Source organism: Prionailurus bengalensis, chromosome D2 (assembly GCF_016509475.1).
Source record: "Prionailurus bengalensis isolate Pbe53 chromosome D2, Fcat_Pben_1.1_paternal_pri, whole genome shotgun sequence".
NCBI classification, from domain to species: Eukaryota; Metazoa; Chordata; class Mammalia; order Carnivora; family Felidae; genus Prionailurus; species Prionailurus bengalensis.
The window spans coordinates 32,617,571-32,636,071 of record NC_057351.1 but is presented as its reverse complement, the minus strand read 5'-3'; the positions used below and the strand labels follow the sequence as shown (position 1 = coordinate 32,636,071).

The 18,501-nt window shown below is 43.5% G+C and overlaps 1 protein-coding gene across 9 annotated transcripts in view; it reads left to right on the top strand.

The window, feature by feature from the left end:
* Positions 1-17,678, top strand: part of MICU1 (mitochondrial calcium uptake 1) — a 254,403-nt gene extending 236,725 nt beyond the window's left edge. For 7 of the 9 annotated variants that reach the window (XM_043596597.1, XM_043596596.1, XM_043596595.1 and 4 more), the window contains 2 exons: positions 11,971-12,060; positions 16,674-17,678. In XM_043596597.1, the coding sequence (XP_043452532.1) occupies positions 11,971-12,060; positions 16,674-16,834 (251 nt within the window). In that variant the 3' untranslated portion in view covers positions 16,835-17,678. The remainder of the gene's footprint in view (positions 1-11,970; positions 12,061-16,673) is intronic. The other 2 variants (XM_043596599.1, XM_043596592.1) reach the window with 1 other exon arrangement.
* Positions 17,679-18,501: the final 823 nt, after the last annotated feature.

The window sequence follows — 18,501 nt, the reverse complement described above, 5'->3', positions numbered from 1 at the left end:
CACAGGAAAATAATCGCACAAATATAGTCCATGGGCTTTACTACTCATGCCCTACTTGGATTGAAAATCATAATTTATGACATGGTTGTCCTTATTTTTTTTTTAATTTTTTTAAGTTTATTTTTATTTATTTTGAGAGAGATAGAGAGCAATCTGGGGAGGGGCAAAAGGAGGGAGATAGAATCCCAAGTAGGCTCCACACTGTCAGCACAGAGCCTGAGGCAGGGCTTGAACTCACAAACCATGAGATCGTGACCTGAGCCAAAGTCAAGATGAGACACTTAACCGATTGAGCCACCTAGGCACCCCCTTAATTTCTTTTAATTTTTCTTTTTTGAGAGAGAGAGTGTGAGTGACGGAGGGGCAGAGAGAGAGGGAGACAGAGGATCCCAAGTGAGCTTTCGCTGAGAGGAGCGAGCCCAGGTCTCGAACCCACAAACCATGAGATCATGACCTGAGCCATAGTCAGACACTCAACCAACTGAACCACCCAGGTGCCCTGTCCTTAATTTTTTATAGTCATTCTATACATACATTTTACCTTATTGTCTGACAGCCAAGAGAATAACTAATAAAGCCTGTAGCATAATTCCTACAGGATGCTCTTTGCATCCCCAGGTATTTTTTTGAAGTATCAGTCATATCAAATGATCTCAGTTACCTTTACTCCAAAGTGACCTGGATGGCATAGATGACCTTTAAGAATCTTTGTGGCTTTGATATTCTTTGAGCCTATTATTTTGAATGAGTAAAGGAATCTTAGTCTTTTGGTGTTTAGGTCCCTACTGGGTTGTTGGGGAAGTTAGAAATTAGTAATGGAGTAAATTCTAACACACAACAAACTCCTGTATTCTGAACAACTATCTTTAACAGATAAGCTGCCACTCTCTCCTGAGCCCTAAGAATCCTATAGCATTGTCATTTTGAGGACTACAAGGCCATCACGCATCTGGAACACTAACAGCAACTATCATTTCATTGCAGCTTCTGTCTGCCAGTCATAACTCTAAGTGCTTTTTGGACATTATCTCTCTTAATCCTTAAGACCTGAAAGGTAGTTGGTATTATCCCCCATTTTGTGGGTAAGGAAATATAAAATAAAGCGGCTTGCTCATTGTTACCCAGCTAAGGACATAGAGCCAGGATTCAAGCTCAGGCCTCTCTAATCCCAAAGTCTGTATATCCCTTCCACACCATCATGGTGTCTCTCAGTATTTCCCAAAATGCTGCTGGAATTTGAAACTCTTTGCTGAAACACAACCCTGAAGGCAGTGAAGTTTCACCATTTTGAACCATCCTTTTAAGTAGCTTAGGAAAGACAGGGTCTAGACTATTTATTTCCAGTTCCCTTTGACTAAGAGTAGAACACAGTCCTTTTGGTAAACTATGGCACTTTGGAGTCAGTGCCCTTCTCTCGAATATGAAATGTGACATGACATTTTCCCCCTGCAGTTGTCTTGTCTGTTCAGGACCAGGCTCTGCAGACATCCTCTGACATCTGTAGTGCATCCCTTATAGTGACATGGACTCTTAGAGTCGTTGTCTAATCTAGCTTCTTACCCCACATAGGAATGTCTTCTAGACACAGGTGTTCTTCACCTTTCTAACCATACTACTCTTCATGAAGAAACCAACACACAGAAGCCTAAAGTCACTTAAATAAGGTCATGTAACAAGAAAACAGAAGAGGAGGACACGTGTGTGTATACTACACTGGCTGGTTCTCCACATTGAAACATAGGATATACAGATGTGGACCTGTCAGATTCTAATAACCACCTCTACTCATTGGTGTGGCAATGCTTTGTTACACTTTTAGACACTGTCCTAACATCTAGCATTTATCGACAGTTAAGTATATGCATGAAATTTGGAAGTATGAATTTTGGTTTTAAACTCGAACTCGAGTTTGAGTCCCTGCTATTCATTAGCTTTGTGGCCTTGAACTTAAGTTCTCAAAGCCTCAGTTTCCTGATCTGTAGAATGGTGATAATAGAATATCACTTTGGGGCTATTGTGACAATTAATGAGACAATACTGTATTAGTATACCAGATTGAAAGTACAACTGTACCTGGATGCCTGTTCTGGTTTTCAACCCCTAGATATTGTCTTTCTTCTGCCTGTTTATCTTATTAAGGAGCTTATAGACTGGAAACAATCTATCCCAATATCGGAACTGAGCAAAAAGTTATTAAACAAAAAAGAAAAAGGGGGCACCTGGGTGTCTCAGTCAGTTAAGCGACTGACTCTTGATTTTGGCTCGGGTAATGGTCTCACAGTTCATGAGTTGGAGCCCCGCATTGGGCTCTGCACTGACAGCACAGAGCCTGCTTGGGATTCTCTCTCTCTCTGCCCCTCATGCTCTCTCTCCCTCTCTCTCTCTCAAAATAAATAAACTTTTAAAAATTAAAAAATAAATCTACGTTAAAAAAATAAAAAATAAAAAGATTACCCTAGGAACTCATGGGGCTTACTTTTGTTCTCTTAGGAAGTAGTATCTACTGCTTTTTTCAGTCACTTTTGAGATTCATATCAGTTTAGGGGCGCCTGGGTGGCGCAGTCGGTTAAGCGTCTGACTTCAGCCAGGTCACGATCTCGCAGTCCGTGAGTTCAAGCCCCGCGTCAGGCTCTGGGCTGATGGCTCAGAGCCTGGAGCCTGTTTCCGATTCTGTGTCTCCCTCTCTCTCTGCCCCTCCCTCGTTCATGCTCTGTCTCTCTCTGTCCCAATAAATAAATAAATAAATAAATAAATAAATAAATAAATAACGTTGAGATTCGTATCAGTTTAGAAGTCATTAGCTTCTCCTAAGATTCATCATTCATCCCAAAATTCTTGAGACCATTGCTTTCAGCAGGCATTAATCTTACTTAAATTCTCTCTTCCTAGGAATATCTAACCCCTGTTAACATCTCTACTGTCCTCAGCATTCAAGGGGGAGTTTTCACTAGACCATAAAATTTTGAGGACAATGAACCTTGTTTTCCACATCTTTGTGTCCTGCTCTGATCCTAGAACAATTCTTTATATATAGTAGATGTTCATTTAATGTTGAATAAATAGATGAATTAATTCTAATGGTCATATCCTGGACAGGATGCGGAAATGCTCTATTAAAAGCCTAGTATGATGGGGAGAGTGGTAGAGAACTGTATCACCCTTCCATGTCATTCATTTTCTTGATCCCACGGTCAAGTCACTTCTCTGACCCTCAGGTTAGAGTGATACTAAGTATCTCCAAAAGTTCTTCCAGATTTGAAATTCTTGCACTCTAATTAAATCAGTTTTTTACTGAATGTAGTAATGTTTTAATGGACATGTTATAGCCTAAAGTTATATCCAAATTTGTGTGAAAATGAACTAACATAATTATCAGTCACATTGGAAATCAGAGCAGTGCTGTTCAATTCCCAAAAGCAGGGTGACAGTTTTAATTTATTTTCTTGTTAAGAAATTTAAAACTTAATTAGACTTTGGCCAGTGTATCTAAAGATCTAATTTGTGGAACTGGGTAGAGTAGTTGCAGAAGAGTGATAGTTCTGTAAAAGGTCCCTAAAATGAGCACAGCTGTATATGAAGTATGATTCCAGGAACCTCAGAAGGACATTCCCAACCACAAATACCTTCTCCACTTCGCTTTCGTGCTGCATAACACAATAATACAAATTTAGCAGCTTAAAACAACACCTATTCATTACCTCAGTTTCTATGAGTCAGAGTCTGGGCACAGCACAGCTGGCTTCTCCGCTCGGGTCCTAACAAGGTTTCAAGTGTAACAGGTGTCAGAAGGGCTGTGTTCTCATCTGCCGGTCAGGGCCCTCTTCTACACTTTTTTAGGTTCTTGGCAGAATTCAGTTTCTTTCGGCTGGAGGACTTTTCCTTGCTGGCTGCCAGCTGGGGATCACTCTCAGGGGGCCGCTGCAGTTCCTTGCCCTGTGACCCCCTCCCCTCACAACATGGTAGCTCACTTCTTCACAGCCAGCAAGAGACTCTCTTTCCCCAGTATGCTGAATTGCATTCTTTTATTGTATAATTGTAATCTTGGGAGTGACCATCCCATTACCTTTTCCATATAAAGTAAGTTAATCCCACAAGTGGTATCCCATTATATTCACAGATCCTGCTCTCATTCAAGGAGAGGAGATTAGAGAGGATATATATATACCAGACGGTGGGCATGTTGAGGACTGTCTCAGAATTCTGCCCACCACACCAGCCGTAATTCCAGAAATTCACACCTTTACGTTCATTCTTTGAAGACTTCTGAAGATCTGGACATTTTAACTGATTTAAGCCATGTTATCTAAAAAATAACATGGCAGCCATAAAATTTTAGTGTGAGGAGGGAGCTTGGAAATCATTTAAACCCTTCCTTTGGGGGCACCTGGGTGGCCCAGTCGGTTAAGTGTCTGGCTCTTGGTTTCAGTCCAGGTTACAATCTCATGGTTCAGTTTGTGAGTTCGAGACCCTCGTGCAGAGCCTGCTTGGAATTCTCTCCCTCTCTCTCTCTCTCAGTCTCTCTCTCTCCCCCTCATGCGCATGCTCTCTCTCAAAATAAATAAAAAACTTTTAAAAAGTATATAAATAAATCCTTCCTTTATTGTTATCTCTTCATTTACACATGAAGGAAATGGCTTGCTCAGATCACAGCTAGTGTGACACAAAACTGAGAGCAGAGATTCGGGTTCACTGACTTTCATACCGTTGTTCTCTTTGGTACATGGCACCCACTGCTGGAGAAACCTAGAGAATTTTGTAGGAGACTCAGTGCTTATATGTGAAAGTGGAAATAGGGAAAAGTTCACAGCAAACCATATGAGAGAACATCCCCCAGACAGGCGTAGCATAAAAGCGGGAGTAGGAATGTCACAAAGATGTGTGGGGAACAGGTTATGTGGAAAAAAGCTCCTATTTTATAAATTCTCTTAAAGTTTGTGGGAGGCAAGCCCTGCGCTTCAGCTCATCATTGCATTTTGTGAAAAACATTTATATGTGAAGAGGAATGTTGGCCAGGATTCCATTCATTTAAGACAAAGTCATCAGTGTTTAAAATTATTCATGATGAAGGCAAGGAAGCTCAAGTTCTGAAAGAAATATTTGCTTTATGAGGCAGTTTCTCTGCAGAGACTTCATTTATCTTCCCAAATTTAAAGTCACTTAGCAATTCTAAAGATTGATTCTGACTTAACTACATTACTTTGAATATATTGTGATTTAGTAAAATTATATAAGTGCCCCAAGGAGGAAGAGCACCGCTCTGGGGATTCATGATTACCAGTGGGAGAAAGAGGAGTGTGGGGATAGGATAAACTGCCCCGAATCCACATAAATAGATGAGTAAGGACAAAATGGGCCAACATTCCATCCCACTGGGAAAAGAATCAGAAAGAAATTCCACCAACTAAGGAAGTATAGAGACTAGTATTTATTGCAAGCCCTGCTTTTGGGGGGACTTTAAGGGTTGCTGCCCTTAGAAGCCTCTGAAGCTTTCATAAAGCACTTGTAAAGGTGGACAGTATTTCGCCTTTTATATAATTTCAGCAAGCCAAATTAAAAAAAATATTTTTTTAATGTTTATTCATCTTTGAGAGAGAGAGAGAGAGAGACAGAGGGTGAGTGGGGGAAGGGCAGAGAAAGAGGGAGACACCGAATCCGAAGCAGGCTCCAGGCTCTGAGCTGTCAGCACAGAGCCCAACACGGGGCTCGAACTCATGAACCGTGAGATCATGACCTGAGCCGCAGTTGAACGCTTACCCGACTGAGCCACTCAGGCACCCCTCAGCAAGCCGAATTTTAAATATATCAGTTGCTCTGTCTTTAGCTATCAGAGATCCAGACTCTGTTGAAGCTGACGACTGTAGTCCACCCAGGAAGTAACTTTGTAAGCGGAAGGGGAATAAAAGGTGCCTCCACCTCAAGATGGAGGTTAGGATAAATTAGGCACTGGTTAAATGAACGATGTATCCCATCGGTAGAGTACTGTGCAGCTGTTAAAAAAGAAACTGTGTCTGTACTGGTATGGAATTCTTTCTAAGATACGTTGTTAAACGAGAAAAGCAAAACCATATATTTAGTATACTACCGTTTTGGGAGGAAGAAATTAAAAATGAATATTTGATTTTATATCCATATTTCTGGGAAAACTAAAGATATTGGTTGCCTCTGGACAGCTAGGTAAATGTATTACCTAATGAAAAGTGACTTTTTCAAAGAGAAAGAATGAAACTTTAAAGAGTCAAAGAGGCAAAAGCAAGTGAATATGGGAAATTGGTCTCCAAATAAGAACTGGCTTTGGTTATACAGGTTTCCTTGCAAACAGCCTTGACTGGCCCTCTGTAAAATCTGTCGTGATGTTCTCACCACCCTCTATGCTTTCTGTTCTAGCTCCCTAGTCAGGTGTTAGCATCCCTTCATGCTTTCAGTACTTTATTCAGACTGACTTCCCCACCTCCCACCCCACATCACCCACTACCACACGTGCACAAGTCTGGAGAGTCGTCTCTTTAATCCTTTAGAATTAAAAATGTACCTCCTCCCAAATATACACTATTCGACTGTAATCCATGTGTCTATCAATATGTCTGATATTTTTCCTATTCACTTCTCAATCTTAATGATACATATGGTCTCCACTACTAAACTGGGTGTGTCAGCTGAAATCCCCACCTAACGGTGCTGGTAGAAATGCTTGCCTTTTGTGGACAAAATATGAGGAGGATTTTTGACGAAGCCAGATACAATGATGGGTAATGGCAATAAACCTTACTGTAAAGCAGTTGGTACTAGATTAAGCATGTAAGCCCATGGAAGCAGTCGTCTGGGCTGATGCTCTGAGGTTCAGAAAACCTGACTGCGGGTTTTCTCTGTGTCATGTGCTCGTATTCAGGAGCCAAGACCACCAGCAGCACCTCTGGCGAGTGGGCGACCTGAGCACGCAGAGGGGGTCAGCCTGCCTGCAGCTTCAGAGCACCATGCAGGACAGGGAACTGTTACCGTGTTCATTATTAGTGTGCCGCATTGCTCTTGGCTCCTTAAATTGCTAGTTCCCTTGAATGCTGTCCTTCCCGCCTCCCCTGCCCTCCAGAATCAGGTTGAAATGTGTATGTTGTATTAGCCAAAGTTATCTTGGAAGAAGATACAAAATAAAGGACAAGTGTCTTTAAGGGAAAACCCTTCCCCCTATCGCCACCCCCAACCCCAAAGCCATCTAGGGACTGACTTAAGAAACTAAGGCATCTGTATCATCATCCTTTCCAGGGCTGAAGCAGAAATGTCTCCTCCCCTCACTTAACCTTGGCAGTCGCAAGCCAGCTTTTCATTTTCTCTGCTGCAGTCCAGGAAGGCAGGAATAATCACATGGCCACACAGCTAGAGACTGTCAGCCCAACTTGGCGTATCACCTTTCCAAACACCTTTGCAATTAGGAAGAGACAGGCAGCTCCTAACTGGGTCACGCGCTTCATAGCTGTATCTGTGCATTAGAGGCGACCGTGGGGAAGAACTCCCAGGGCCGCCTCTGTTGTACATGTTTTTCGTTGGGTTGCAGTTTAATAAACCTTTTAAGTTGTCCCTGAAATCGTCAGTGTAAGTTCCAAGGGAATGCTCATGTCTTCCAACATGTAGGGCAATCAGAGCTGTGGTCAAACTATAATGCTGACTCTTCACACCCCCCAGCTATTCAGTTATTCACCCCCACCCGCTAGGACTGAGCACTCTCCAGTTCAGCATTTCTTTCATCTGAGTTGTCTCTGTTCGTTAGGGTGACACGTTCATGGGGGAACTAGTATTGTCCACATAAGGGTTCAAGTAGACCCAGTGTGTATAGGGAAAATATCATCGGGCTGTAAGTCAAGAGACCTAGATTCTAGACCTCGTTCTGCTGCCAGCTAGCTGTGTGACCCTGGGTTTTTAACTTCTCTAGATTTCACACTTTTCTCTGGGTTCTACGATTATCTGATTCCAAGTGGGTATCTGGGCCCTTATCCCTCCAGAACTCTCCCCTCTTCTGTTTGACTGTTGTGGTAAATAATTTTATGTAACGTAGCTTCTGACGTTATAGTCACACAGACTCGGCGTATGTTCTTTCTACTGTTGAATTGTCCAGTTATGGATCATGCCAGAGAGTAAACTGGGGACCTGGCACAACTCGGATTCTGCCTGGACTTTCCAAAAGGCCGAAGGATACCCCGTTTTTGAGAGCCGGTTGAGCCCACTTCTGCCCTATCCCAACCTAGTAGAAATCACCCAATCTCAAGTCCATCTGCTGTTCAGGCAGCCGGGCCACACTTGTTCCACATTTGGAAACATAGACCTTCTCCAGGGTGAGTTCATGTTCCATGTAGACATCTTTCAGATTAGAAACTAGAATCCCAGCCATCAATCAATTAGCATCATCACACGAGAGAGACCCAGATTCCAATACCAATATCTGGTCTACATGGGGCGGTCAGACCTGGGCGGGACGCTGGGGGTGGGGAGATGTTCTGCTTGCTGTGATTTAATTATGACTTCCTGGTTCGGGGATGTGGAAGCAAATATGAATAAGCCAGCTCTCAGGACCAGCTGTCAAGCACGTGGTTTGTAATCTGCTGTCACCCCGCTTGTCCCAAGAGCTCTCAGTTTGACCGTTCACCAGCTAGTCAAATATTTGTTTCCTCCACTGCTCTGATTCACACCCCTGGGACCTGAGGGTCTTGGATGGGGAAAGGGCACCCCAGCTAGGTTGTTTGCTGGCTGCTAGCATCCCAGTGATTTGAGTTACAATGACTCAGCAGCCCTGGTTTTTCCCCCTATAGTACAAATGGTGTCAGAGCCCTCTCCAAGTGAGATGGAATGTAACCTCTAACTGTTCTGTCAAGAGGTGGCATTTGGAATGAGGCATTCCTGCTGATGGCCTCCCAAGGCCCCTATTCTACAACCACTTAGTACCTCTTTAATGAGTTTTTCACTAAAAATTGTCAAGAGTTCTCACTGACATCCTTGGATATTATTATTTTAGTTAATGGCTTATTTAGAGGAAAAGGCCTGTCTTCGTGGGGAGAAGGATGGGCACGTGAATATCAAGAGGAATCAACATTAGGCACTCTGCCCTGAGAGAATGGAAGGGACTGGGAAAGAGAAAAAGAGGCTAGTCATCAGTGATGATGGAAGTGTGGGATTGATGTGAAATGCAGGAAAAGGAATGGTTAATAAACAAGGGCTCCTGTTTATCTAATACTAAACAGGTTTTGATCCATTTCTTAGAATACATTTCTCAGAACATACTGCAAAGGGTAATTCTCAGGCACAGTTTGAGAGCATCCAGTTTCTTCTGATCTGATTCTGTTTCCACTGGGCAATCTTCTGAGGCGAATTGAGTTTCCTTCATAGATTTTCCAACTGACAAGCATAATAACCAGCTGTTATCATTTTAGTTCTCTTAACAGTTACTATTCTCGTGGTAAATTGGCCTGCTGATTTCTGTTCCTTCCCTGGGCAGTTTAGTTAGTGGGAATCAATTCTTCCTGGGTCAGCAGGGAAAATCAAGTGTCTAGACCCACAAGGCGGAGTTTTTTTTAAAGCCTAGAAGTTCTTCAGTCGTGCAGAGTTTCCACCTCCTCCTCGAGCAGTTAAACCACATCTCACGAACCTCCACTGAAATAGCTTCTGCTTCAGTCTTTCAGTTCCAAGGGACATTTGTTCCTCCTTCACCCTAACTCACATCCCGGTGCAGGATGAGAAATCTGGGTCTTCCCGCTCTCCTGGGCAGCCGTCCCCCTCAAGCCAGAGGCTTTGAACACCAAGGCGTCGCCTACAGCTTTGTTCTAGCCTCCGTCACACAGATCCTCAGCTATCTGTATCCCTCCACCCCCATCCTCACCTTCAGATTCTAGAAAACACCAATAAACTGTTCTTTGCGCTACTAACTCACCTCAGCCGTTATCTTGTGGCATCCCTTCATAAGAATATAAAAAAATTCAATCTAAAGAGATCAGGCAGGGGTGCCTGGGTGGCTCAGTAGGTTAAGCATCCAACTCTAGATTTTGGCTCAGGTCATGATCTCATGGTTTGCGAGTTCAAGCCCCGTGTCGGGCTCTGTGCTGACAGTGTGGAGCCTGCTTGGGATTCTCTCTCCCTCCCTCTGTCTCTGACCCTCCCTCTCTATCCCTCCCCCACACTCGCTCTCAAAATAAATAAACTTAAAAAACAAAATAAAGAGATCAAGTGACTTCATCAGGGTCACACAGCAAGGTGGTGGAGGAAGAGCCGGGACCAGAGCTCAGGTCTTGTGACTCCAAGCACAATTTTCCTACCGCATCCCCTTGCACCTCCGCATTGCTCTGGTATTTGTGTCTGCTGACCTTGGCATATACCTCCTGACATGGAGGTGACAGAGGAGAAGTGAAAGGTCAAATGCAGAAGAAAATGACAGGAAAAAACTGAAGTTACAGGAATGAAATCAGCAGAGAAGGCACACTGACTCTAGTTCAAGTTCACACTGCTTCTGGATCAATCTAATCTGACGTTTAGAGGGAACACTTCATTGCTAAGTGATTGATAAGTAAAAATCCTTTTCTCTCCTCCAGGGTTTACCTCACTTAAGAGTGTGTCTGAAAAAAGGGAAAAAAGGGTATGTCTATAAGCAATAGCAGTGTATATCCATGCCGCTCGATCAGGTTTGAGGACAGATGGGAGAAAAAGGCAGTGGAAATGGCCTAGCCCTTCCTGGCTTGTTTTTCATGAGAACCCCACACGATAGCCAGTGTTTAACAGTAAATGTGTCAGAAAAAGAGAAAATGGCAAGAGAGAAGAGATTTTCTGCTGAGGTCTGGAAGAAGAAAAACAAAAAAGGTTGAACTAGGGAGATGGGGGCCACTGTTATCCTGAGGGCACAGTTGGCAAAGGCAAAGTGGCCAGTGGAAGGCCTGGAGGGAGGAGGGGCCAGGAGCTCATCCGTGCAGGTACTTAGCTGTCGATCAGTAACCGAAGGATGAAGCCTTAGTGTACGGACACAAGCCTCCTTATTCCCCACCTCCCATTTTTTTGCTGCCTGCTTATTCCCCTGACTTTTTATCATCAGATTCTTTCCTGCCAGCAGGAAATGCCAAGAAGGAGACTATTGTAATTTCAGGCATTCTTTGGTTTTTTTCAAGGCACTCTTACGGTAATAATTTATTAGGAAAGCCACCAGTGCATGCTCTAGACCATTAGAATCCCATCCTTAAATATCTTGTAGATTTTCACCTTTTAAATTTTTACTGTGGTGGGGGCACCTGAGTGGCTCAGTCAGTGAAGCATCCAACTTTGCTCAGGTCATGATCTTGCAGTTCATGGGTTCAAGCCCCGTGTCGGGCTCCTTGCTGACAGCTCAGAGCCTAGAGTCTTCTTCTGATTCTGTGTTTCTCTCTCTCTCTCTGCCCCTCCCAGGCTCTCACTCTGTTTCTCTCTCTGAAAAATAAATAAAAATATTAAAAAATTAAAAAATAAAAATAAATTTTCACTGTGGCAAAATATATATTAACATAAAAGATGCCAAGTAAGCCATTTTTAAGTGTACAAGTCACTGGCATTAATTACATTCATACTGTTGTACAATCATCACCACTATTTCCAAAACTTTTCCATCACCCCAAACAGAAAACCTGTACCCACTGACCACTAACTTCCTGCTCCCCCTGCCCCCAGCCCTGGTAACCCCTAATCCACTTTCTGTCTCTATGAACTTAATATCAGGCATTCTTACTTAACTATATATACCTCCTAAAATGTAGCAGCAGTAGAAAAGAAAGGACCCTGAGCTGAAAAGGAAAGGGGGTTTGGGGCTAAAACCTGAATTATCATTTTCTTAAATATGACTTAAATATAGTTGAGAACTTTTTATTATGACCGAGTGCTTCTATCCTCCCAGACTGAGTACTTCTGTCTCCCCAGAGAAAGCAAAACAAAAGTCCTTCTGCTGTGCTAATTCAGTACCTTTCTTTCTTCTTTCAGTGACCATGCAGCAGGTGGCCAGGACAGTGGCTAAAGTGGAACTCTCAGACCACGTGTGTGATGTGGTGTTTGCACTCTTTGACTGCGATGGTGAGTGGCGCCCTCTGAAGCCAGGCAGGAAAACTGAGCCTGCCTGCCCTTGCTGTAGACACTGTTTATAATGGAGCCTAGCAGACAGCCCCAGGGTACTAATACCGACCTCTTCAACTTACCCCTTTCTCACAGCAACAGCTCGGCCCTCAGCCTCATGACATTGAGAAACGTAACCCCAGGTCCTGGTTTGTGTTTTCCATTTCTTCTTATAATTCCAGTTTGCCTGTGGGCTGAAGTTAATTTATGACCACAAAGATCTTAAAAATGGAAACAAAAATATTAGACCCAACTTTGCTGCTTAGTAGACTAGGAGCACACGATTCGCAGTTATCTGAATGTGTCTAGAAAGAAGGTGGTGCCAGGTGTCTGGGTGGCTCAGTCAGTTGAGCATCCAACTTTGGCTCAGGTCATGATCTCGTGGTTGGTTGGAGCCCCGCATTGGGCTGTCTACTGTCAGCGTGGAGTCCGCTTCAGATCCTCTCTCCCCTTCTCTGTGCCCCTCCCCAACTCATGTGCACACTTGTGCACACACTCTGTCTCTCAATAAATAAACATTAAAAAAGAAAAGAAAGAAAAGAAGGTGGTATTGATCTCTCCAAGGCACATTTCAGTCATTCACATTCCATGCTGGCCATCCAGCTCGCAGCGGTCTGCTGTGTCTGTGACCGCTCCGTAGTTTAGTCCGGTTCAAAGATCCTGGTTCTGCTCTAGAATCATTTCTCAGCTGTTCCGCCTGACACAATACTACTACTACTATTCACAATAGAGGCTTACACGTTCTTTCAGTGCTTACTAAGAGCCAGGCATTGTGCTAAGCTGCTCGTGCAATCCTCTGACATAGGAACTCTTATTCACCACATTTTCCAGATAAGGAAGCTGAGACTCAGAGAGGTGAGGTAATTTTCCCAGGCTCACATAGGTGGTAGTAGATAGCATAACCAGGATTTGAATCAAACCCGTGCTGCCTCCCTCTGTCCACTGTTTGTTTCACAGCCAGGGTTCATTATTCATCTCCCTCTAGGAAGCGAGGCTAATGGAATCCAGGAACCAGGTCAGAAGTCCCCGCCTATGTGAACTTTTGTTCTGGTCCCAGCATAATGAATCACTCCGGCTTTTTCATTCCTTGTTTCAATTTGTTGTCATTACTGCATGTTACACTCTATTTCTGCATATGTGACCTAACTTCCCTATTAAATTGTGAGCTTTTTTTTTTTAAGTTTTTATCTTAATTCCAGTGAGTTAGCATACAGTGCATTATGAGTTCCAGGTGTACAATGTAGTGATTCAACACTTCCATACACTGCCCAGTGCTCATCACAAGTGCCCTCCTTAATCCCCATCACCTATTCCACCCGTCCCTCCACCCCCTCCTCTCTGGTAACCACAAGTTTGTTCTCTATAATTAAGAGCCTATTTCTTGCTTGTCTCTCTCTGTATATGTATATTTTTTCCCTTTGCTTGTTTGTTTTGTTTCTTAAATTCTACATATGAGTAAAATCATATGGCATTTGTCTTTCTCTGACTGATTTCATTTAGCATTATACTCACTAGCTCCATCCATGTTGTTGCAAATGGCAAGATTGCATTCTTTTTTAGGCTGAATAATATTCCATTTTGTGTGTGTGTAGTGTGTGTGTATACACACACACACTACACACACACACACTACATCTTCTTTATCCATTCATCAGGCGACGGACACTCAGGCTGCTTCCATATCTTGGCTATTGTAGATAATGCTGCTATAAATTGTGAACTTTTTAAGGGTAGTTACAAGTCCCCTGTTCACCTTTGAACCCCTCCCTAGGACCTCGAGTAAGTACTTTGCACATAACAGGTGTTCATTAACTTAAGTTACTGAAGTTATTAAGTTGAACTTGAGTTATTTAAACCTCCCATCTGCACCCACAACCTAGGTCTGAGTCAAAGAAAACTCCAGGGTTAGGACAAGAAGATGGCCTCACCTCCAGGTAGGCATGGGTTATTCTCTAGTGCTGCCATGTCCAATATGATACCACTAGTTAAGTGTGACTATTTAAACGTTTCTCATCAAAGACCGTTCTAATGGACAGCACTGCTCTAAAGAGGTTAACTTTCCTCAGATTCTGTTTTTACTCTTATCACTTTTAGGTGGTTTGAATTTTTTCCCAAAAACATGTCATTTTATAATTTTTGAAGCCAGAGAGCTGATCTGTGAAGTAAGTATGGGAAAAAAGGCAACCAGCCTCTCAGTTTCCCTGTTCTCCTAGGAAGGCCTGGAAAATGAAATTTTATTTTCCAGCCTTTCAGAAGGAGGTTCTGTCGCTGCCTACTTGCATCACCTTTAGAAAATCGTTTAACATCTCTGGGGCTTATTTTCTTAATCTACTGTCAGTATCTACTTGAATCACCCTTAGAAAATCATTTACATCTCTGGGGCTTATTAATCTGCAGAAAAAGGAAGTATCTATTAAATTTAAAAGGCACTGTTCTCTCTACCAGTGCTAGAGCTTAGGTCAAAATGCTAAAGGACATTGAATTCTCAGATTTGTTCACCACAGAATTCAGAGTTGCACTCACAGATCACACATGTGCACAGATGACATTCAGTCATATACCTGCTTCCAAAGTAACAGGAGCCATTCAAGTTGATCAGCTGTGGCCTTAGGGGAAGCAGGAAGCAAATCCCACGGTAGTCTAAATGGCATTACATTTTTTTTTTGTCATAAGCTTTTTATTATAAAAATATTAATAATCTTATTTAGACCTTTTTGTTCTTTTAATTACATTCTTTATTTAAGTTTATTTAAGTTTGTTTGTTTGTTTATGAGTGAGAGAGAGAGAGAGAGAGAAGAGAGAACACAACAAGCAGGGAAGGGGCAGAGAGAGAATCCCAAGCAGGCTCCGATCTGTCAGCACAGAGCCCGACTCAGGGCTTGAACTCACAAACTGCAAGATATGGCCTGAGATGAAACCAAGAGTCAGATACTTAACTGACTGAGCCACCCAGGTGCCCCTTAATTACATTCTTTTTTTTTTTTCAACAATTTTTTTTAATTACATTCTTAACCATATTATTGATTACTTTTCAGCCAGCCAGGCTACTTTTTAACTCTTTATATTGAAGTATAAAATACATACTGAAAAGTACAAATATCATAAGTATACAACTTGCTAAATTAAAAAAAAAAACTGAACACACTTGTGTAACCAGTATTACCCAGAAACAGCACATTAGCAGGACCACAGGGCCCCCTAGTGCTGCCTTCCAGTCACTTCTTCTCCCAAGGGCAATCACTTTCCTGACTTGGAATACCATAGATTAGGTCTCCCTGGGTTTGCTTATTTGTTTGATCCTGCTGTGAGGTATCACTGAGGCTGTCCATACTCTCTTCAGCCAGAAAACATGAGCCAGTTTAGGTTTTCAGGTTCTCTCTATAGAAATAAACCATGTATTCTTACTTTCCACTCTCTTCCCAGACTGATCATTAGTAAAAGTCCATTTGCTGGTTTCCTGTTGTCTTATCACTTCCAGTAATGGTGCCATTCTTTTCATCAGGAGACATTTACCCCTGGGCATGTAGCCAAAGGGTAACTGTCCTCTACTATTGAAGTGGTTACTGTTCTGTGTGGCTGAAGAGATTGACCTTTGGTTAAACCAGATGTTCTCCAAGTTCCTTTCCAGAACTGAGAGTCTGCCACTGAAGAAGGTAGAATGGGAGGCGGTGAGACAATGGGCTTACCCCAAAGCCAGATTTTGACTTTGGTTTTTGCCATGAAAACCCTCCATCATCATCTCTCACCTAGACAACAGTCTTCCTGACTGACTCCGGTACTCCAATTGTGCCTCTCTTCAGTCCCATCCCCACATAGTCAGCCAGGGAGATCTAGCCACAGTGGAAATCTAACTCCATCTCACTTACCTACTTCCAGTCCTTTCCTGGGTCTCTACCACCTAGAAGATGAAGCACAAACCCTTTCATGAAAATACAAGACCTTTGGGGACCTCTGTCCTGCCTGCCTCTTCTGCTTACTCGTCCCCACCCCCGTGTCCAACAATTCCTAACTACTTGTAGTTCAGCAGCCATGTTGCTCCCTGCCTGAGCCTTTGCTTATGCGAATACCACTACCTAGAGTGCCTCCCCCACCGCACTCCCCTTTACTTGGCCAATTCCTGCTCATCCTTTGGGATTCAACTTAGGAGTCACCTCCAGAAGTCTTTACTGCTCTGTTCTTGCACCACCTCCAGCCTGGGTTCCGTATCTTCCTCTGTGCCCCCATAGCATCTTCTGTCTACCCTGTTATGGCACTTACCATAGTGTTGAAATAATGTATTGGTCTCTCCCACAACCTGGGAGTATTTCAAGGAACAAAGTCTTACTTACGTCTTTATTCTCAACTCCTAGCATAGAACCTGACCTATAATATATTCTCACTCAACTTTTGTCACACTACACTAAACTGTCACTGAGTTGTAACCAGAAACATCAAGGAAGGAACAAACCATTCATCTTGAGCCAAAAGAATTGAATTTAGCTGTGAGATTGCACATGGTGTGAACAATGGAATTTTCTCAGTGTCTTTGTTCCAAGGCCTCCATTTATCTCTGTTGTGTTTGCCTCTTCCTCTAGGCAATGGCGAGCTGAGCAATAAGGAATTTGTTTCCATCATGAAGCAGCGGCTGATGAGAGGACTAGAGAAGCCCAAAGACATGGGCTTCACCCGCCTCATGCAGGCCATGTGGAAATGTGCACAAGAAACTGCCTGGGACTTTGCTTTGCCAAAACAGTAACCAAAACTTCAAGAGGGGCCTCCTCCTCCACCCAAGTCACCCTGGCCCCTTGAGCAGAGCCTTGGCACAATCCTTCCTGCTGCTGCTTCTGGAAGTAGTGCTCCCTTCCTCCTGGGAATGATCTCGGGATTCAACCAGTCTTCCCTCTCCACCCTTCCCCTGTCCCAGCATCTCTGCTCGGCTCTGATTCTGCCCAGTGATTATCCACCTAGGTTCTCAAAAACCTGAACAAGTCCTCAAAGTTCAGACTTTTGGCACCTTCATCAGCACCATGCATTCAGGCACCCTATGGATAGAGAATGCATCCATGTACCTGCCAACCCTGGGAAACATCCAGTTCTCGAGTCATTCTTGCTGTGGATTCACATTAAGAACATTCCGGCTTTTCCTCCTGCTGGTATTCTTAAGCCACAAGTTGGGAAGACCTCTGAAAGGCAAAAGGAAGTCTGTGGTGAATGGTCAGGAGGAAGAGCCGGGCATCTGAGCTAGTGGGAAGCCTGAGCCAGAGGAAGGATCCATGTCGGTCCCCAGGGTGGCTCTGAGGGCTGCTCCAAGAAGGTGATGTGCACAGTGGGAATACAGCAAGATTTGGAATTTAAAGTAGCTGCTTCATGGCTCTCCACTCCCGTCTTTTCCTCCCAGGCTTCCTAAGAGGACTCCACCATGCTCTGTGCCTAATGAGCAGTAGTGATTGAGTTCATGTTCCCTGCAAGTGCCATTTCCCCTCCAGGAATGTGCCTCTAAAGCCGAGGCCTGGCTCAGAGCCTGTCTGCCCTCTGTCTTAAACACTTGTAAAATATCACTTTAATTATAACAGTTTGCAATAAACTCCCCCTGCAAAGGCTCTTGTCTCTTTTATTTTAGGATCCTCTGGGGTACTTTTCATTTCATTTCTCCACTGGGTTTAGACCCTGCTAGCAGCAGACCTGTTTTCTTTCTACCACAGTCTGGTTCTTCCTGTTGAAAGGCAACTTTAGGCACAAACAAAAAGTGAGAACATTTGGAGGTTAATGATGGCATTGTGCCTGCACAGTTTGGATGTCATTCATCTTGGGCCAGGTACATAGTCCTTGATCTCTCTTACCCCACGATTAGGAACTAAGGTGGGTAGAGGAGTATATGAGAAATCATCCGGTGTGGTGGATCTAAATTTAAGAGCCACAGCAACCAGTGTTTTATATGGACTCAGCTCTCACTAACTCGGTGTGGCCTTGAACAAGCAAGTAATTTTCCATCGGGTTCCTCAACTGTAAAATGACCAGGTTGAGCGTAATGGGCTCTAAGTTTTCTTCCAGGTTCCAAAAGCCTCTCCTTCAGTTCTCCTCCAGAACCTCCAGGTAATGCTCCCTGGCATCAGAGTGTCTCGAGTCTAATGCAATAAAACAACCACACCAAAAACCCAGTGCTTCTTGTGAGGCCTGGAAGCTGCTAGGGAGTGTTTATCAGCCAAATAAGAGCAGAGGCCTGGGTCTGCACCTGTGGCTCCACAAGGACAGTGCCAACCCCAGTGTTTCCTCTAGAGCAATGTAACAAGTTCATTTCCAACATCCTTTCTGGGAGCAGGTTAGATTCTCTCTCAAAGGAGCTTGCCACTCACCCACCTCATCTACCTTCCACTCTTTCCTTTCTTGGGATATATATACCTGGTACCCAGGTGGAGGCATCAG